This window comes from Xyrauchen texanus, chromosome 15 (assembly GCF_025860055.1).
Source record: "Xyrauchen texanus isolate HMW12.3.18 chromosome 15, RBS_HiC_50CHRs, whole genome shotgun sequence".
Classification (NCBI taxonomy): Eukaryota; Metazoa; Chordata; class Actinopteri; order Cypriniformes; family Catostomidae; genus Xyrauchen; species Xyrauchen texanus.
The window spans coordinates 35040961-35064327 of NC_068290.1; the positions used below are offsets into that span (position 1 = coordinate 35040961).

The 23367-nt window shown below is 36.1% G+C and overlaps 1 protein-coding gene across 1 annotated transcript in view; it reads left to right on the forward strand.

Annotated features, from left to right (window-relative positions):
* Positions 1 to 23367, forward strand: part of LOC127655601 (threonylcarbamoyladenosine tRNA methylthiotransferase-like) — a 483546-nt gene that overhangs the window by 265768 nt on the left and 194411 nt on the right. Inside the window, exon 10 of the mRNA XM_052143491.1 lies at positions 22947 to 23092. Within this exon, the coding sequence (XP_051999451.1) occupies positions 22947 to 23092 (146 nt within the window). The remainder of the gene's footprint in view (positions 1 to 22946; positions 23093 to 23367) is intronic.

A 23367-nucleotide genomic window follows, 5' to 3' on the forward strand; every position in this document is an offset into this window, starting at 1 on the left:
TCTGTGTTGCTCGAATATAAGCACAGTGCAGTGTTGGGGAGTTACTAAACTACCTAAAAGTAGTGACGGAATTAATATAACTACATTTGCATGACAGGAACTCAGCTGTTTTCTAATCTGTATTATATATTATAACTGATAATAATATCTGGATAATAAAATATTTATTGTACACAATTCATATGGCATGAACGTATTTATTTAGAGAGTTGGTTTAAAACATATACATATATATAAATGTTTGAAACCAGAAAAAATATTTGCAAGACCCCCACCCATGGTTCGAATTACGTGGGAGCCAGTGGGAGCTGAGCTCCCATAGAGAGAGGATGAGCTCCCATGAAAGCAGTAAAATCATACACCTGTGGGGGTCTCTAAAAATCATCAGCACCATTATTTTAAATTACAAATAAAGCATTTTTTCCTTCAATATATTCCTTCAATGTTTATGTTAACCCTTTTGCACGTATGATCGATCAACACCGGTGTGATTAGAACGGTCAGTGCATCACGTGATCAACTGCTAAATTCAAACGTGCTTTCCGCTTTGGCTGGCGCTGAGCCAGAGACAGACGCGCTCAGTGCTGCTGTCATGTATCACAACCATAGACAGATCAACTGTTCTGTGTTTTCAACCACATAATGTTTATTTTAGGTTTCAGACATTTAAATACACATAAGTACTAGCAAAAAATATTTTGAGTTTGTAAAATACACACTGATGTCTAGGGAAGCGGCAATAATAATCCTTTCCATTAAAGTTACGTTACAATAAGACACGTTTTCATATCAGATACACATTGTGTAAGTAGCTTTACATTTTACTCTATTCTTCTCCCAGTTCACCGGCCACTTACTTTCATGTATTTCGTGAGAAGTTGAGGAATTGACGTGTTGTAAAATAACATGGCGCCGCCCATCACACATACAGCTCAACTAACTTAACGCGATCGTTATAAAGGCGTTTAAACAACAAAACACATCCACTTGCACATATTTGACAATCGGAATATCAGTGTTTCATGTTATAGCTAATACATTTGTTAATATTTTGTATAAAAAGGAAAAATGACATAAAAGCAGATCATCATTCATTCAGCGCTGTGTTGTGGTTGCGCTGTGTAACGTGACAAGCAATGATGCGTCACCATGGAAACATTAAAGTGACAGGTTCTAAATAACGGTCACCTAGAATAACTCACGCTGGGGGATCAGTTAGAATATTTTAGAAATAGTGTAAAGTTCAGAACCAGCAACCATGCCACCAAAAATAAAAAGACTGCTACCAACATCAGGTACAACTTTGGCAAAATTCGGGTTTATTTAAAAAAAACAAAAAACATCATCAGAGGACAGTCTACTCGTTTCTCTACTCCTGTATTAATAAACATTGAAATCAAAAGAATCAAGTGCAGTGTTAAGCAATTATTTATCACACACACCACGCCTGCTTATAGGCTACTTTTTTTTTTTTAAGAGACCCCCACAAAGATGAAATCATAATTCGAACCCTGCCCCCACCCCATAAACTGATCGGAAAATTAACAACAAATAATTTCATATAAAAAAAATAAAAAAAGATTGAAAAGATTAACTGCAATCACTTCAATGTCATGTGAAAAAAATATATAATAACATGCTATAAGATGCTATTCTCACCACAATTGTACAGAGCAGTTACAGTAGACTTTGTTCAAACCAGTCTGGCCATTCTCTGTTGACCTCTCTCATCAACAAGGCATTTCCATCTTTAGAACTGCTGCTAACTGGATGTTTTTTTTTGTTTGTTTGTTTTTTGGCACCATTCGGAGTAAATTCAAGAAATGTTTGTGCGTGAAAATCCCAGGAGATCAGCAGTTACAGAAATACTCAAACCAGCCCATCTGGCACCAACAATCATCCATGTGATTACCTAATCAGCCAATCATGTGTCAGCAGTGTAGTGCTTTAAATTGTTCAGGTACGGGTCAGGAGCTTCACTTAATGTTCACATCAACCATCAGAATGGGGGACGAAAATATCTCCGTTATTTCGACTGTGGCATGATTGTTGGTGCCAGATGGGCTGGTTTGAGTATTTCTGTAACTGCTGATCTCCTGGAATTTTCACACACAGCAGTCCCTAGAATTTTATCATAATGGTATAACAAAAAACAACAAGAAACATCCAGTTAGCGGCAGTTCTGTGGATGGAAATGCCTTGTTGATGAGAGAGGTCAACAGAAAATGGCCAGACTGGTTCCAAACTGACAAAGTCTACGGACACTCAGATAATTGTGGTGAGAAGAATATAGTCTCAAAATGCTGTTCTGAGATGGTTGGCTCTGTTTTGGCAGCACGAGTGGGACCTTCACAATATTTGGCAGTTAGTTTTAATGTGGTGGCTGATCGGTGTATACCACAGTAGAAGGTCCTCTGTATGATTAACAGCATTTGTGTGATCTAATTGTGTATTTCACGGCTAATATGGCCTGTTTTTGTTGGTTATGATGGATTAAGAGTCTTAACTGTCTGCTTCATCTTTTCATTTTGTACATCAGAGACATAACAATAATTAGAATAATGTTAAATGAAATTTAGTCATTGGTAAATGTCCAATGATTCAAGTACCCCATCATTGATTCGATGATTGGGAACTTAAGCCATGCTGATATTGCTGTGGGGGTAATTTTGGCAAAAACCTTTGGAAAATGTCTGATATATTTAAAATATATTGCTCCAATTCCAAAAGTGTTGCTCAACTGCATTTAACTACCTTAATTATGACTAACTCGCTACATTTCAAAGTCATCCGCACTGGTCCGTTGAACTGTAGAAATGTTATGTTTAAGTTTAAACACTAGGTCATCGGTCATTATTTGACCAGTCTTTAGTTGACCGCTCTTTCTTCTTAAACATCGATATCAAAGCTTCAGTTAGCATGATGATTTTGATTAAGAAAGCTGCACCCGGATCATAGCACCTGAGCATATGCTAACAGTGCAACATTTCATTAGCTTACCATCATAGAGGCTGAGCCCTGACCTCCTTGTCAGCCAGTGGGCACCTCCATTCTCTAATCGGCACCCGCCCGCGGTGTAGCCTGTCAGCTGAGGGTGCTTCACCTGAGATGAGACCAGTGAAAAGGGCACTACACAAAAGTGTACACTCAGATGACAGTTAAGCACTCTTGTTTTGCTCTTAGAAAGGCTTGCCATAATGAGGTGAATTCCCTGTGACCTCTTGAATTGAAGCGAGGACGAATTATATGGATGCTGGCCAACAATTAATCGACTCTTCAAAGGGAAAAAAAATGTGAAGGCTAATGCGCTCTAACTAATTTTTGAACAGACTGAACACTTACTTGCAGCATGTGAGCGCATAATGTTCTAGCATGTCAAATGGATGCTATTGGCCTGGAGGTCATGGCTTGGATGGTGCTCAAGTATATAGATGGAGTTTGAGCTCTGTACTTTTGTGTGGCGAGAGCTTGTGTCTAGTTTTAAAATATATAATTTGAGAGCCCTGTCCTTGTATTTCAGCAGCCCCACAGCTTTTATAGTATTCATGTATGGTGTTCCATGCTCCGTGGCAGGTTAACCGGCAGGTCATATTCCATGACTGTATAATGAAGGCGATACACTCCGGCTTTGGGAAACCTAAACTTTCAGCCAACCAAGTTGTTCCTTCATGAAATAAGATGACATCAAAGTCAGATTTGTGTAATCAGTAGCACATTAATGTAAAAAGTCTAACCTGCAGCCAGAACTATGGAATGCTGAGCTGCTCTGCATTTAAATTGGGGACCTGTCACACACCCGCTTAGTTTATCAGACTGAATTTAACTGTGAAACCTATCTGAATGGCCAAGACTCCTTACCTAGAGAAATACCCCAAGATCAGGCACATAGGAAATGATTGTTCATTACTTAACAGATTGCATGCTTAGGATTTCTAGGAGTGTGTCCACTGTTTTTGTGCCTAATACAGTTTTTTTTCTTTTCCTTTCCTTTTTAGTCCAAGCATTTCTAGTCATTTTTGTATATTTTGTACACACATACATATATATATATATATATATATATATATATATATATATATATATATATATATATATATATATATATATATATATATATATATATATTCCCTCTTTTTTGGTTACTTAGTTATCCAATTACTTTAGAACTGGCCAGACCTTTGACTTTGTTCCAACACCACTTAACAATGACAATGCAAACTTGCAAATGAAATAGAATAAAAGTGCAGACTACACTAAGAAAGATGCAATCACTGAATTTAACAAACATCCCTCAACATTGCTAGTAAATCACTTGCATATGCGACCAAATTTTGCACTAGGCGACTAAAAAATGTCTGTTATTAACCACTGACTTTAAAATAGTCAGAGACACATTCAGTAAACTGTTGTGCCACTTTTGTTGCGTGGTATTTTAGAGCAAAAACATGTGTCTTATTCACTTACCACCCTCTATCTGGTTTGTCAGCACTGAAATTCTGCTGCATCATAAGTATTTCAATTAAGTCATTGCCATTCCTTTGCGTGCAAACATGCCTCCTTTCTATGTAAATTATGCTTATTATAGATTGCACTTCATTAACTAAAATTGCCTGACACAATTTAGATCGCACTATTATGCCAAATGAAAGCAGGTGTTAAAATGTATTTTATTGAAGAGATGTTTTTAGAAAATGCTCTATTTTACAACATGACTTCATACAAGTGTAGCATGTCTGTTGGAAGGTTGCAATACTCTAGTGTGGAGCGGAGGGGGGCGGGGCCGGAATGTCGTCACCGGCCGCCTTTATTCCTCGCGCGCCCCATCAGGCCGATTGGGGAAGGGGCGTGCGACATTCCAGGCCGGCCCTGCCCCCCTCCACTCCACATCTAGCTTTTAGAGTTGAATTTGAGAACTTGTACAATCAATATTTGTACTTGTTAGCCATTACACATTATGCGAGTAAAGTTTGCTTTGAATGATGTTTGTAATGTGTGTCCAGTGATAAGGTCCACACACTCCATTTTCCATTTCATAATGTCTCAGTCAGTGGGTGATAAAAAAAAATAATATATTATAACATAAATTATAATCATACATTGCATGGATGAGGGAGAAACCACCATACAACTTCTTTCTTGTTAATGTGCACTTCGCTCATTAAACCGTAAACATTTGCTTGCTGTATTGCAATTATTCTTAGGCTTTGTCTACATTAATACGGATAAATTTGAAAACGACATTTTCGTTTCAAAACGCTCTCAGTCCACACTAATGTTTTCAAGTGTTTTCCAAAAGTTTCTCATCCACACTGAAGCGTATGAAAACGATTAAATCGTGTCACTGCACATACGGAAAATCCCCATTGCATGTACGGTCTGAAACGCAAATAGTCCTCTTGTTCCGTCACCGGACACCAATTCCGAGTAAACTTCCCTTCACCTTTGAAGGAATGCAATGTGAAGGTTGTACAAAGTGAAATGTATTTTTTAACTACGCTATCAAAGTGAGTATCAGGCACAACAGCGCCGCTATAACACAGGCCGCCATCTTAATTGTTTTGGTTGGAAAGATCACATGACAGAAAATGCATCATCGTTTTCCAAAGCATTTGTTTTCACAGTCCACACTACAACGCGAAAACGGCATTTTCAAATGTATCCACTTTGGAGTGCGTTTTCAAAAAGCTGTTTTCGCGGACAAAAACACCGTCTCCGTGTGGATGAAAGGCTAAAACGGAGAGAAAAAGATGCGTTTTCAAACGAAAATGTATTAGTGTGGACTAGGCCTTAGAGAGACAGTACAATTTTAGTTCTTGTTATACATATCAATGTAAATACAATGTAAATTATGATGCATTTTACAAAATATCCATATAAACTAACATGTAACAAAATTAAGTAATCTGGTAAGTGTAATAAATGTGTAAATATATAAATACTTTTGATACAGCACCACTTATATGGTGGAATTACATTTTATTTAATAGGTTCCAAATGTGTATGGAATTTCAACACTTTATACAGTAAATGCAATATTATACCATTATATAAATTGATAAAATGTGAAATTTGTACATTTTTTAAAAAGCTAAAATATTATTAAAATTATGAAATATGAACTTGGCTATAAACTCACATACTATAGCATGTGAAGTCATATATGTGAATGCTATATGCAGTATATGTGAAGATGCTTCCTTCCCAGTTTGCTTAATATCTTTTTAATTTACTTTACCCTTGCTTGCTGTGAAAAGTCGGGCATGTAAAAACAAAAATGTACTAGCCAATGGTGACAAAACACTCTCTAACGCTCATCCAATGTGCACTATCCTCATTTTTCTGGCCTTTAATCTAGAAAGAGATGTGTGAAGATTCAGAGTTCAGTCAATTATAGCACAGACACTGGGGAGTCTACTGCAATTTGTATTTGGAGCGGTCGCTAATTTCATCCCAAACACAGACCATTTTCATTTTAATGAATCTCCCGAGACTCTTTGTCCATTAGGGGCTTCATTTATCATTGTAAGGACAGTAGACAGGATTTATGCAATGAAAATCTGTTCAGTCTGTTTGTGAGTTAGGGACTTGCAGGGTAAAGCTGTTTGTCTGACTTTAGACCCATTGAAACACCTGGCAAATGGAAGAGCACAGTGAGTCTAATGAATGCAGTGGAACAAAATAATAGTTTACCCCTAATACTGGAAAACCTTAATGAGTTGAAGCTAATGGGTTCCTGGATGGAGACTAATTCTTAAGCAGCTTGTGGCCAGCTTGCTTTACACACATTGGGTCTCATTCACTAATGATTGTGTATAAGTTAGACCTTAGACTAAAACATAAAAAATGCAGGGACTTAGTTCAGCTTAAAGAGACCAAGAGCAGTTCATTTGTTATCAATTAGTTGGTGTTCTGTTTAGGGGTGGGGTTATCTGAGATAAATTCTGCCATAAAATGCAACTACAGGGTTTTACGTATGTGCACAGAAAAGGTATTTGCAACAGGTGCTGATGCAGATTAAACATTTTGTACACTTGTTCTAATGTTTATGATTTTGGACTATGCTATAAGATGGAGCACATGTTCATGGCCAAACCTTCTCCATATAAGGACTTTCCAACTAATTTTGTTGGGCATTTCGATTGATATGGTCCTTATTTTATCTTAGATAAAAAATAAATGCAATAATAAAATAAGTAAATAAATGTAAGAGGTGTATGTTTTCTACATAATCTCTCCTCTAGTTAATGTGACCCACTGACTTTTGTTTCCTTTCATCCATCTTGTAATCTTTATGCCAGCTGTTCAGTTTGATGTTCTCTATTGGGAGAATCGGTTGTTCTACAGGTGTGAAAAGAGAAGCTTTTATGGTAAAATGACACCTCTCCCAAGATACACCCTTAATCACAAGGGAACACTTTCTGTGTGTGCATGTCTGTGTGTGTGTCACAACGTGAGAGCTTTCTCTATTAATTGGGTTTCACTCTCACATAGCACCTGTCAGACCTCTCCACTATAAACCTGTGGGGTCTCAAGTCTTCGACTTGTCAGCTTTCACAGCTTGTTACGGGAACAGTCACATGTTTTGTGTCCTTTATTGTTGAAATTAGATCTACCTTTCTCCTGTTACCCCTCTACCACCAGAAGCATCCGAAGCATTGTATTCAGTTGTGATCACCTCAGCAATTCAGGTGTGAAATGTCTTGAACACATCCGCAAATTTTCCGTTATTCCTCATTAGAAAAATACATTCAAGCCTGCTGGCCCGTAACCAAGGAAGTTTGTGTTATGGAATGATAGTTTTAGAGGTAAACAGATGAAAATACAAATTTTATACTCTTAATGGGGCGGAGTTAAATCTGACTACCACTTGCATACGTCAGTAGAGATGAGTCTTTTCACCAGAAGTGCAGGTTATAATTAAAACAAGTTTAAAGATTACGAGGAAAAAAAAATATATATATATATATATATATATATATATATATATATATATATATATATATATATATTAATGTATACATGGATGTATTGTTCATAATATGACCAGTGTCATGCATTAATCAAATGAATAGACTTTGAAATCTATTTTCCATATCGGTAATATCAGACCAAAACCGATAATTGGGTGCAGCTAGTACCGATATGCTTACTGATATATTGTGCGTCGCTAATTATTATATATGCGCTACCAGGCTAAATTTTGGACACATCAGAATTGTCAAAACTTATGATCTAAAAACTAGTGCTGTTAGTTGATTGTTATTATTATTATTATTATTATTTTTCACGATTAATCGCATAATTTTTTTAAATTATTATATATTTTTTTTATAGTTAATTGTGATAAATTGCAGATTTCGAAAGTGCTGAAATCTGACACATATATATATATACATACATAAAATAATATATGATTTTCACGCACAACCATTTCTAGGGTTTACAAAGAATGGTGTGAAAAGGGAAAAACATCCAGTATGCGGCAGTCCTGTGGGCGAAAATGCCTTGTTGATGCTAGAGGTCAGAGGAGAATGGGCCGACTGATTCAAGCTGATAGAAGAGCAACTTTGCCTGAAATAACCACTCGTTACAACCGAGGTATGCAGCAAAGCATTTGTGAAGCCACAACACGCACAACCTTGAGGCGGATGGGCTACAACAGCAGAAGACCCCACCGGGTACCACTCATCTCCACTACAAATAGGAAAAAGAGGCTACAATTTGCAAGAGCTCACCAAAATTGGACAGTTGAAGACTGGAAAAATGTTGCCTGGTCTGATGAGTCTCGATTTCTGTTGAGACATTCAGATGGTAGAGTCAGAATTTGGCGTAAACAGAATGAGAACATGGATCCATCATGCCTTGTTACCACTGTGCAGGCTGGTGGTGGTGGTGTAATGGTGTGGGGGATGTTTTCTTGGCACACTTTAGGCCCCTTAGTGCCAATTGGGCATCGTTTAAATGCCACGGCCTACCTGAGCATTGTTTCTGACCATGTCCATCCCTTTATGGCCACCATGTACCCATCCTCTGATGGCTACTTCCAGCAGGATAATGCACCATGTCACAAAGCTCGAATCATTTCAAATTGGTTTCTTGAACATTACAATGAGTTCACTGTACTAAAATGGCCCCCACAGTCACCAGATCTCAACCCAATAGAGCATCTTTGGGATGTGGTGGAACAGGAGCTTCGTGCCCTGGATGTGCATCCCACAAATCTCCATCAACTGCAAGATGCTATCCTATCAATATGGGCCAACATTTCTAAAGAATGCTTTCAGCACCTTGTTGAATCAATGCCACGTAGAATTAAGGCAGTTCTGAAGGCGAAAGGGGTCAAACACAGTATTAGTATGGTGTTCCTAATAATCCTTTAGTTGAGTGTGTGTGTATATATATATATATATATATATATATATATATATATATATATATATATATATATATATATATATATATATATATATATATGAGATATAAGTATATATATATACTTATTTTCTTGTCAAAATACATTTATTTCCATTTTGGGGGGAAAAAGAACAATATGCAACAATATAATGCATTATTATATTTTCCCAAACAAAGCCTTTCACAGTATAAATATAGAAATACATTAAAATAGCACCAATTCATGTTACATTAAATGTTTCCCAAAGTCTAAGTTGGAGTTTTATTAATTGAAATAACTAGTACCCACATTTGTTGCATGTTCATTGCAATGCACATTAAATCTCTTAAACTCTCATCTTCCACAATATTAATCTGCCGGTAGACTGTGGCTATCCACTTTCCTACAGCAATTGTGAAGCTGCATTCATGATTTGCACCAATGCCAGCGTCAAGCACTGCTTTGAACTCACTATGTAAACACTTGCAGACAAAAAGCATTCTGCATTTTGGTGATAGTTAAGATCCTCTGTGGTAATTTAAATGTGCCTTAGGCTGAAAAATACTTGATTTCTATCACAAGTCCCATCTGGGCTTGTTCTGAACATAAAATATCACTAAGAGCTCTTTTCTCCATTTTTACATCACTGACAGGGAAGCGCTGTCAGAGATTCTTTTATTTACTGAAATAACAACCTCTGTGGCTCTATCATAGAAGAGAGCGTAACGGTCAACTAGCGTGTTGCGGCCAGTTGCGCGTTGTTGTAATGTAATCTTGATTAAGAAGAATTTACACGTTAAACTTTTAAAAATGTGTATGTGTTAACTTGTTGATTCTAACAGCTCTGCTAAATATACAATTGTTTTAGTTTTTTTTTTCTTAGTGGTGCACTCTAGGTGCAGTACGTTTTTGTTCTCGTCATCTTGGACACAGACAGTTAGGGGCATGGATGCAGCATTTTTCAAAGAATAGTTTTGAGTTGCTGATGTCATTGTAGGAAATCACTGTTTACAGTCAGCCATGATTCACTGAATCAAGTAAAAGTGTCCAATAAAAGATGGTTACTGACATGGCAGTGGTCCTGATGCGGTCCTTACATGGCAATCCCCACAAGGGGACACTCTCCATGTAGAATAAAACTGCTTTTATAAGGTTACTAATATGAATAGAGTCTTCATTTTATGTGAATGTCATGATGCTATACGTGCATGTACAAAACATTTATTTTTTTTAATAAGGAAAAAAATACTGAGTGCACCTTTAAGTGCTTGAAAAATTCCATCCGCACTCTTGAGATAGATGGAGGTTGTCATTTGTAGAAAAGATTTTACCCTTGTAAATGGGAACCAGAATTTACCGACAGCAGTCTATCGTTGACTGCTTTCCGCTGCGTGTGCCAAATAGAGTTCTGTAGTACCTCCAGGACATAATTTTTTTTTTTCACTGAATGAATGACATTTTAATGGATTCATTATCTTCCGCAATGCAAAGTGAGAGTAGATTTTTGAAAGTGAGTTATCTATTCAACAGCTCGTCTTTAATCTGATAGGAAATGAACCCTGAAGCAATGACCAGTGTGCACGTGCAAGACAGTGATATCATCCTCCAATTCCTGAATGGTGAGATATAGGAGACATAATCCTTTTTAGTGCAATCTATTTCTTATTAATCCTCCCAGCAGGCCAAAGGTCCTGAACTGAACATTGAAGAATGAGCATAAGTCATCCTGGAAAGACTAACCCTGAGACCAGCAAGGTTCAGTCATTATATTGATTGCATTTGTGGCAACATATATATATATATATATATATATATATATATATATATATATATTATAATATTTTTTGTTTAAATGCTATATGAAATTAATTATGAACAAGTCATTAGGGAAGTGCTTGCACATGTGTGCTTTTTATTGATATTAAGGATGTGCCAGGTTGATCGACTAGTCATCTAACAACTGACAAGTCGATTAGTGGAGTCAACTATTAGCATTAATTCTTTAGTGGTTTTAATGGGAGACTCAATTCAAAAGTGTATAGAAAGACACAACTCCTTAGAGAGAGTTTTGCATGATGATAACTTGCTGTGCTTAATAGCGAATGACAGTCAGCACAGTAAAACCCTCTGCAAGATGTTCAGTCACTGTAAGGCTCAAGGTTTAGTATGTTTATGTGCTGTTGTTACAGCAAAGCACAAAAAGGCCAAAAAGAGTCTTATCGGGTTCATGTGAACATAGGAGTCTAATTATTTATTATTATCCTGTACACTTACTAGTCATTCAAACAACCGACTGACTAGCCGATTCTAAAGATAATACATAAAATGGTGGTTTTGCACATACCTTATCAATATCATATACTAGTTTAAGTCTCAGAACAATATGTGATCAAACAAGAAACATATAAATACAAAATAAACCTGTTTGCTTTGTAACAGGTTTGAGTTGGAGTCACATAAGTATGGCCTCAGTGTGAATCTGGGTCTCATTACTGAATATCTGATTCTTGGCCTTGTTGGTCTGTACCTGGGTCTTAAAGGGCCTGATATTGGTCTAGGCTACAAATCTGCTTTGCAAATGGGTGCATTGAAGATACAGCGTATGATAGTTTTGTGCAATGTTATAGATATTTAGCCTATTTATTTGTTGAATATCCGTTAGTCACCATGTTTAAGTGCTGTATTTGCATCCATATATCTTTCTAAATGCCTCTGATCAAGGTCATGTGAACATAACGGAGCCTAATTATACATTTTTATCCTTAACACAGACTAGTCCACTAATCATTCAAACTACCGACAGACTAGGCGATTATGAACATTGGTAGTTTTGCACATCCCTAGTTATGGTAAAGAAATAAACTCACAATTAGCATCCTCACATCACCCATCTTGGTGATAGTATCCTAAATTGTCATATCTTGTTTCAGAAAGTGTAATAGTATATACAGTATGGCCTCTTTGAATAATTTCATGTTTTAAAACATCATCTCTTTTTTTTTAAGCTTGTCTAACCTGTTGAGTCTGTTAACTACAAGACCAATTGGCTCTGCGTGTTTCACCGTGCCGATTGCTTTGGTTATGTTTGATCTGAGGAAGATGAAAGCACAGCTCCTTTCCCCACCTCTCCTGCGCAGACTGATCCCTCTGAACCACAGCAGGATGTCAGTGTTACGTCAGAGCCAGTCTGGGTAAGGCAGAGCCTGGCTGACCTCTTGGATGTATGCTGCCACACCGTTGGCAGATTAATTTCATCAGCTCTGATCCATCTGGGCTCACATTCCCAAAGAAGAATGTGAGTTTGCTGTTTTACACTAAGGTTTGCCTCATGGAACATTCTTTCAAAATCACTATGGACGGACATGGAAAAAATCTGCTACTAGATTAAGATGCTTTGTAAAATGGTCCTGCTGTTGACACACAAGTAAATGCTTTTCAGCAAGTGCTCTGGTAGCAGATTTGATCGGACCAAGTAACATAACACATGCTATTTCAAAGCTAGTTGTCCCCTTTGCGTTGTTACTTTCACATACTCTACAGCAATACAATCAATGTTGTATTAAGAAGAATAGTTTCTGAGAGGCAGCCTAGCTGTATTCATTGGTCTTCTAAGATATAGGGCTAGTATAATGTCTTTTAGTAAAGTGTTATGGCCTGGCCTTCGGGATTAGCTCTAGCCACTATATGGGAATGTACAGTCATTAGCAGGTTTCCGTGGCATGTTACTGAGAAATAAGTCTCACAGGCTTGAGAGAGAAATAGGGAAAGACGGTGGCCCACCTCTGTATTAATCTTTCTCGCCTTGCCCCATTCGGCTGTCACTTAGCTCGAATGCCATCTGCCAGTGCCACTCCTCTTTAGCACGTACATGTGCACAGGATTGGTTGATTGGAATCATGGGAAGCCCCTTATTGTCTGTCTCTAATGAGGTCCCAGCGCATATTAGCATGGCCACATAAATTAATATTTTTCCTTGAGTAAATAACAGGCATATTAAATTATATTGCTTTGGGCTACTAGGTGCAGGTCTTTTAGAAAGCCAGAGAAACATGATGAATAATTAGAAGTTTTTAATTAACTGTTCATCATTTATTCAGCTATCACAGTCTGATCAGATGCAGAGCTATTTCTATATTTGGACTGAAATTAAAGCTGTTTACGTCTCTTTTCTAATATCTTCATATTAAATATTAAACACTTAAATATTACCCCCCCCCCCCAATCTGCGTAATTGTATCTTCCACATTTAAGTTGATGAATTAAAGCAAATGTTTTTTTGAGTCCAATAAGATTGCCGATATAATGATATGCATTTATTTAAGAATGAGCGATGCACTTAGAAGGGGTGGTTGCTTTATTTATGTATTCATTTATTTTATGTGGTTTGTGAATTGCAGTGTATTATTATTGTCTTATTTAGTACTGTGCTCTGAGATCTCATGATCTTGCTGTAAGCCTGCATGTTGTAGGTCACTGTTTTACAAATTTAATGGTATATTTGATGGGCTGGAGGGCTAGAGCTGAAGAAACTGACAAGTTTTGTATAACGATTTTATAAATTTGATTATTTATTAACGAAGATTTAGTATGAATCGCATTTACTCTCAATTTTCTTAAACATACCTCCTTCAGGGGACCCAGAGGCTGATCTGCATGCCATACCTCTGATTTAAGAGTGAAAACCTGAGCATTTACTGTTGGGACCAGCTGGATTTTCTCTTATGCTTTACCAATAAGGCCATTCATGTTTGACCAAACATCGATTATAGCTGTTTATTTTATTTGCAGTACACCGTTCACACATATTTCACTTTGTTTTGAGCTAGAAATGAAACTGAGGTTAAAGCCACTTTTCTATTTGTTTAGTTGATTTCTTATTTTGCTACAACATCATCTCATATTTATTTAAGTTTATTCCCCTCTTCCTCTTTAATCTCCCTGTTCAATATACCCTTTCTTTTCCTGTCCTTTCCTGTCCTGTCCTGTGTTTCTTTCCTTCCCTCTGCCCGTTCCCCTTCCACTCCCATCTCGTCTCTATTCCTTCCCATTCATTTCCCTCAAGTCTTTATTTTCCTCTTTCCTTTCTGTTTTCCCTTCTCTTCTTTTTCTTTCTCTTAATTGTTTCCCTTCTCTTCATTTCCTTTCCCATTTATCTCCCCCTTTCCTTCACCTTCTCTTTCTTATTCTTACTCTTTCCCTTTCTTTCCCTCATACTTTCCATTTCCCCCTTTCATGTCTCTCTCATACTTTTCTTCTGCCCTTCCCCTTTCATCCATTTTCTTCTTTCCTTTTAGTTTCCCCCTTGTCTTTCCTTTCCTCATTTCTTCATGTTTTCATCTCCCTCTTCTTATTTCCCTTCTGCTTCATTTTCCTCTTCCTCATCTGTTGTTTTCCCCCTTTATTTCCATTAACTATACATTATCTTCCTTTTTCCACTTAACCATGACATTTTTTTTTAAGTTGCAATTTTGCAGACCTTTAGACTGATGTGTTTTATCGTAGACAAAACCATTCCAAATCTCACATGAGCCACTCTCACAATGGCCATGCCGTGTTTTGTGGCGACCCTCACGTCTTTGCGATGTGACGTGTCGTGCTAATTCAGTGAGATATTGTACATATCCCAGTGCAAGTGGGCCCAATTTATCTCCACTGCTAATCAGTCACTATTCTTTAAACTAATTAATTATTTTAATTTTGATCCTCTGATGTAGAACCCCATGCAGAGAGGCACAAGAGAGCCAGATGAGGTGGGCTGAGGAGGGAGCATGTGGTGGGTTTCACTAACACAATGGATTTAATTGTGACTATATCCGCAATCAAAAATGTATCTTAAAAATAAAAATAAATGTCATGCCTTCCCAGTTTGGGATTACAATATTTTTAAATGGTGATTACATTGTCTACCAGACAGCTGTAATGTCCTAACAGCTTGATTTCTCTGAGCTGAATCTGTTAACATCAGGAAATAAATTCAGCTCCGCTTTGGTACTTTATCTTAGTTGCATATATTTTCAGCGCTTTGTCTTTTTGGGTGAATGTGCATATATGATTTGTTGTACGGCCAATTGCTTTTGAAAGGTTATTCAGTTGTTAGTGATAACTTTAAAAATGGGTCGCCAACCAAAAATATTCTGACTGCATTTTAACCATCATACTCGGGGTTCTCTTTGGCTGTCTGCGTTGAGGTTTCTATTGTTTATTATCAATGTTAGCTGACCTGAGGCCTGTACCATGAAGCTGGTTTCGTTGGCTAACAAGGTAAACTTTAGATTAATTTGCCTCAATCCCAGGTTTTATGTAGCATGAAAGTTGGTCTGGTTTTAGCAGGGTTAATCTCCATACTAATTTACGCTACATGGCTAACCTGCTCCGTAACAGGTTTCATTCTGGATTACAGATCGCTAACAGATGTGAACCAATCAGCTGTGAGTAAAAAGACATCTCTGAAGCAATCAAGTCACTCCCCTGAGTCGCTTAAAGCACACTTTACAAATAAAATCTGAGAAATCCACAAAATTGACTCAACATGATAAATTATTAATTTTAGAATCTAAATGTAGATTTTCAGCAGATAGTGTTATATTTTATTTCAAAATGTAATTGCTTATCATTTACCCTCTTTAGCCATTTCAAAAAAACATCTTTGAAAATATGAATATACCATATTAGGCAATCTATAAAACCAGTAACCAGTAAAGCCAGTAATATGGCCAGTGGTGGACAGTAACGAAGTAAATGTAATTCGTTACTGTACTTAAGTAGTTTTTTTGCATATCTGTACTTTACTGAAGTATTTAAATTTGGGGAGACTTTTACTTTAACTCCACTACATTTCAAAGTCAAATATCTTACTTTTTACTCTACTACATTTTCAAAATCAGTCGTTCCTTTTTATTTATGAGTGGATAAAAACGTAACTGGTCAAACGAGCCACCAATCACAGTACAGCACGCGCGCTTTGTTTTAAACTTGCCTTGGCGGCATCTACTAAGCGCGAACCAGGGGTGCGTTTCCCTAAAGCATCGTTAGCCAACTATGGTCGCAAGCTCCGTCGTTATCATCATAGTTCAACGAGTCGGTGTTTCCTGAAACCATCGTTCCAACGAACATTCGCAAACAGCATCGCAGAGTTGTGTGGTTGGACCGACAGCTCTCGACCTGTGGTTAGAAGCAGAGTTTCTTGTTATTATAACATGTGGGCTTAAATTATTATCTTGAGCCAAATAAGCAAGATGACATTCAGTACAATCAGTATCTTTTATTTAGAAGACATACAAATGTCCTTTATGTCTTTTAGTTTGTCAATAGATTTAAAGCACCGTTTTTGAAGAGTGCGCATGTGTGAACGTGCTCTAGTGCGTAAGAACAAGCCAATGATTGAATCTGGAAATAAAGCAAATAACTGAGAAAAATATGAGATAGTCCTCAGATGACATGTCTGTAATTTATAGCAAAACATCTAGCATTAATTCGATCGCAAACAGATTCATTAAAAGTAGTTTTTACTCCACCACATGTGTGACATCATTAACCAACGTGGTTGAACAACCAATTTGCGACAATACGGTTTCGGGAAACAGTCGTGACTAGCAAGTTGATTTCTTCAACAGTGCATCGTACTACGGTAGTGGAGCAGCAAGTTACGTCGTTGTACGGGAAACGCACCAAAAAAATTGCTTTGCCAATGATTTTAAGCGGGGCAGAGAGCAGCAGCTATTATTGCAGCAATTATCGGTAAATATTGACGCATAATGTACATTGCTTATTATGTTGACACTAAAATGACTTGCATATAATAGCATTTTTTTTTTTCTGGGGAGTAGCAGAAACACTGCATTAATACGTTTTTGTGTTTAATTTTGGAGGGAAATTGGCTGCTCCCATAACATAGAATATATATATATGTATATATATATGTATGTATATATATATATATATGTATGTATGTGTATATATATATATATATATGTATATATATATATATATATATATATATATATATATATATATATATATATATATATTCTATGTTATGGGAGCAGCCAATTCTCCAAAATTAAACACAAAACGTATTAATTGTGTGTGTGTGTGTGTGTGTGTATATATATATATTTAATGGCGTTGTGCAGGTTTATGTGAATGTATCATAACATTAGGATGTTAATAATTATGACCATAGACACTCGAGAAAAAGATATACAGTAAATACTGTAAATGTATTATACCTTATGGGAACAGTCCCTTCCCTCCAAAATTAAACACAAAAATGTATTCAATTCAAATATATATATATATATATATATATATATATATATATATACACATCTGACTAATTAATGTCATTTTATTCATAGATTGGTGTGCCAAGAGTGACATTAGTCTTCATGTAGACTGAGTTAAGCAAGAGTCTTGTGACAAATTATTATAGGACATTATGGCCATAAAAAATCATAGTACTTGGATACTTAAGTACATTTGAAGGCAAATACTTTTGTACTTTTACTCAAGTGAATGTTTAAAGGCAGCACTTCTACTTTTACTTGAGTAATATTTTACCTTGAGTATCTTTACTTTAACTCAAGTACATGGTATGTGTACTTCGTCCACCACTGAATAAGGCTATATTAGATGATACCTGCAAAAAAAATTTATAATAATAAAACATATATGTATTAAATGCTCAAGATTGCTATGGAAATGGGTAAATGCCACCCAAACCCTTTCTTTCATGGACTCTAGACGAACAGTATTTTACTTGATGTTATAATAAGTTAAGCAATATAAGCAGTACACAAAATATTTCTTTTCTAAAAAGAACAAATACATCTTATTATTTCATACCAATGTTTTTCATACAGTATTCCAAGTGGTCACTTTTTTAATGAATCAATAGCAGCCTTTTTTATTATTTAAATTTTTTGTATTTTTTGTACAAAAAATGTATAATGTACATCAAGAAAGAGAGATTTAAAAAAAAAAAAAAAAATTGAATAACCATATCAAACAACCATTCACAACATATTTGATAAATAACATGTGTAATTCATTCATTTGCATGCTATATTTTATTTCAAATAAAGTGGAAAGAAAGTTAAAGTATCACCTCCTTTTTTTTTAAATGTTAAATTAGACAGGACATCATACCTCATATTTTAACTAATTCTGTTCAAATATCAAGAATGTGAAGGAAACAATCGCTCTAAATTAATGTATTATATATTTTTAAGCAGGACTGGCGACCTGTCCAGGGTGTCCCCCGCCTTTCGCCCAATGTTAGCTGGGATAGGCTCCAGCCCCCCGCGACCCTGTACACAGGATAAGCGGTTGACGATGGATGGATGGATGGATTTTTAAGCAAATCCTGTCTTTGTTCACATTCCAGACTTTTATTTATTTTCTCCATTTGGTATTTTTCCAAAATAATTTTTTTCAATCTTTTGAGATTGTGGGAGTTTTGGTTTAAGCCAGTTTTTTGAACATCTGTTTCAAAGCTGCTATTCTGATTACCCTAAATATATTTTGTTCAGTTTTATTTCTTAAGGACAATGACATTTGTCCCAAAATAAGTTTTTCTGGATGTATTTCTAATGTATTTCTTAGTATGACAATGAGGCTTATTTTCCACCAACATTTCTCCAACAAACCCCTTTTACCAGCTATTGTATTTACTTTGAATAACAGGTGTTATAAAAAAATCTCATTTGTGTCTTCAAAGCATATTCCCTCCAAACACTGGATTGAGCAGTATTGAATGTATTTTTTTTCTTTTTATTTCATCCTCCCACCTACATATAATTTATTCAGAGTGTCCTGTACATCTACTTCAAGTGCACTCTTTTTAATCCTAACATTTTTATGGGTTAGTTTTATTGTATGTGTCAGTTATATAATTTATTAATGGATATATTTCCTTTTTTATTTGTTTAACTTCTGTTAATAAATATCGTCTTATCTGTAAATAATTACAAAATTGTGAATTTGGAAGCTTTATATAGGTTAGTAAAATAATTCATTCCTTTATCAGTACACAGTTAGTGCTATATTATCAGACCTCTATCTGCCCAAAACTTAAATATATTATCTAATCTATTTGGCATAAAATCAGGATCTTTAGCAATTTCTAACAATACTTTCTTAATTTGGCTATTTTTAAATATTTCTACACAAACTCTAAAAGTGCTATTAATACAAACATTCTCTATTCATTTAATGTATTTCTTTGTTTGGGTAAGAATGAAGATATACTTGTATGTTCCTCTGTTTGATAAATTTCCATCTTCCATTTCATTTTAGATTATTCGTTCATCCAAAACAATAAAGGCTGAATTTGGGCAGCTTTATAATAATTACATTTGGGAATTCTAGTCCTCCAAGCCTTTTTGACAACTTAAGAATTTAAGCTTTTATATTTTAAATAGATATACACTTTTAAAAGGAATAAGCCTATATGTTCTTGATGTTGGCCTATGTATATAAATTCACTTACACATTGATATGCCAGCTGTTTTTTATATATAGATATATAATCTTAAAGTCAGAATCAAAGCCTGAGTTGACAGAGAGAGTTGAAAATCTGCATCATGGTACCAATTACGCCAGATTGGATTGAATATGTCAACCTTAAACCCTGAGTTCGTTCAGCAACCTTCATGGTACAGGCCTCTGCTGTGTTTGGGCTAGTGATTGGAGAGTTTAGCTTTGCTTCCCACTTATTTATCTTTTTATGGGCTGTCTTCTCCTGATGTCTCTGTTAGCTAGAAACAAAAGAGGAAGGTTAGCCTTCTACTGTCACTATAGCAAATGTCTTGCTGTTTCTGATTTGCTCCTCTGACCTTTACTGCCAGAGTGGATCCATTTCGAGCATCCCTCTTGAGTTTGTCCCACAATTGTCTTTCCAGGTGCTGCATACCTTCTCTTTTGGGTCAAATTTGCCCTGTTACAAGTAAGAGTTAAATTGCTCCTGCTGAGCTGTTAAGATTATCATATGGAAGGGTTTATGAAAGGAAGACTTGACATTCTTACTTCACAGGCTCCCAAAAATGCAAGAACTTTGATTTACTATTATTTATTGTTTTATTTGATGTGGTTTCTGCTTTGTGGATATTTCTTTGAACACTCACATATGGTGTTGTAAACATAAAATAGCATGTTTTAATGCATGTTTGTCTCTTCATGCCTCTTGACTGCAGCTCAGTGTTAGCTGTCTAACTTAATACTCAGCAGCTGTGGACTGTCGAGTGAGTATTATGATACTCTAAACCACTGATGCTAGAAATACACACAAGATCCCTGCTGATTTGAACATTGCACAAGCAAACACACAGATTCCCTCAGTGAGGGTGGATTACTTTGGTTTTGTGTTTATGGGTAAACTGGACATTTACGCTGCCATCAAATTCCTTTTTCTTCACCAAAAGCTTGCAGAGATCAGACCTTGGTGCATATATATATATTAGAGAAAAAACACATCACCCATGTGAAAAACAGCCCCCTTAAATTTGAGAGTTGGTTGTGCCACCTTTAGCAGCAACAACCTGCAACCAGGTTGAGTTTTGGCCCACTCTTCTTTGCAGAACTGCTTTAGTTCAGCCACATTGAGGAATTTGAGCCTGAACTGCCTGTTTAAGGTCCTTCCACAGCATTTCAAGTCAGGACTTTGACTAGGCCACTCCAAAACTTTAATTTAGATTCTTTTGAGCCATTCAGAGGTGGACTTACTCCTATGCTTAAGATCATTGTCTTGCTGCATAATCCAGTTGCGCTTGAGCTTCAACTCATAGACTGATGACCGGACATTCTCCTTTAAGATTTTCTGGTACAGAGCAGAATTCATGCTTCCCTCAATTATTGCAAGTTTCCCTGACCCCGAAGCAGCAAAGCATATCCACACCATCACACTACCATCACCATGCTTGACCACTGGTTTGATGTTCTTTTGTGGAATTGTGTGTTTGATTTACGCCAGATGTAATGAGATCCTTGTCTTCCAACCAGTTCCTCTTTAGACTCATCAGTCCACAGAACAAAAGATTTGAGGACATTAAGGTGTGTTTTGGCAAAATTCATATGACCCTTAATGTTCTTCTGGGTTAGCAGTGGTTTTTGCCTCTCCACACTTCCATGGATGCCATTTTTGGCCAGTGTCTTTCTGATAGTGGAGTAACAGAATACAAGTAACGAGATTATGTATATAAAATACAAAATATAAGTAACTGTATTCCACTACAGTTACAATTTAAATGATTGGCAATTAGAATACAATTACATTTAAAAAAGTATTTTGATTACTGAAGCGATTTGCATTTTTTTTGGTCATTTGTTTCATTTAATATTTAGTGCTTTCAGATGTAAAACATTTATTCATATAAATGATGCGATTCAAAGTGCATTTGAACAGCGGTGAAACACTTTCTTATGATGTGTTACATTCATATAAGCAGACAGAGAAGTCTAAAGGAAGTTTGGAGCAGAAGAAATAGAAATAAACATGATGTATATACACTGGTGGCCAAAAGTTTGGAATAATCAACATATTTTGTTCTTATGGAAATAAATTGGTACTTTTAATCATCAAAGTGGCATTCAACTGATCACAGTGTATAGTCAGGACATTAATAACATGAAAAATTACTAATACAATTTGAAAAAAAAAAAAAAAAACATTCAGAACTTCTTAAACTTCTTCAAAAAGTTAAAATCAAAACATCCTCCATATGCAGTAATGGCAGCTTTGCAGATCCTTTTCATTCTATCGGTCAGTTTATCCAGATACTCAGGTGACATTTCACCCCACACTTCCTGTAGCACTTGCCATAGATGTGGTCTTGTTGGGCACTTCTCACGCACCTTACAGTCTAGATGATCCCACAAAAGCTCAATGTGGATAAGATCCATGAAACTCTTTTCTAATTATCTGTTGTCCAAAGTCTCTTTGCCCACTAACTTTTTCTTTTTGTTTTTCTTTGCAATTCTTCTCATAAGTCCTGCACCCCCTGAGTCTTCTCTTTACTGTTGTTCATGAAACTGGTGTTGAGCAGGTAGAATTCAATGAAGCTGTCAGCTGAGGACATGTGAGGCATCTATTTCTCAAACTAGAGACATTTTAGAGATTAGAGATTATTTTGAATTATCTTTACCAAATATTGATATGTGAGGAATTGTGATTAATTTAGATTAATTTATCTAATTGTCTTGACACTGTATTAAAAATGTTATCAGTCTTAACTGGGATGTTGATTGTAACAAGCGATGTGAAGATTTTTTTAAACAAATCCCCTTTATTCTCTACTGTAATAATAAAAGCAAGTGTTTGTAATGAAAGGGTAAATAATGACACAATTTTGGGGTGAACTGTTCCTTTAAATGAACCTGACCAAATGGTGCAACACAATCAGAAGTGTCAAAATTTTGGATATGTGCATTAGGTTTTGTTTTGTAAATTTAGCCTAAGTGTAATGTTCTTCAAATCAAAGTGCTCCCATCTCGCTCTATCTGTCTTCCATTGCATCATAGTTGTGGCATATCTCACGTCCCTTTCTCTCTCTTACAGGAAATGGCTAAAATCCTTAACCACCCACGAGTCTATGCCTTCCTCCACGTGCCTGTCCAGTCAGCATCTGACAGTGTCCTAATGGACATGAAGAGAGAGTATTGCTGTGCTGACTTCAAACGAGTCGTTGACTTCTTGAAACAGAAGTGAGTACCTGCTATAAAATTAAACAAACAAACAGAATACCTGCAAATCACACGTTCACCTAGTAAAGAATACCACACTACTTTTACAGCCAAGATTATAGGCTGCCTTTCACCTCGGACTAAGTCATGATTTGGTTCTTACAGTTGTGTTTGTATTGATTAGCACAGATAAATCTTTTTTTTTTTAATTATAATTATTATTAGAGCAAACACATGAGATTAACTGCCAGATGTTTCTCTACATTTTTTTAACGGATGTGTTGGGAACTTTGTTT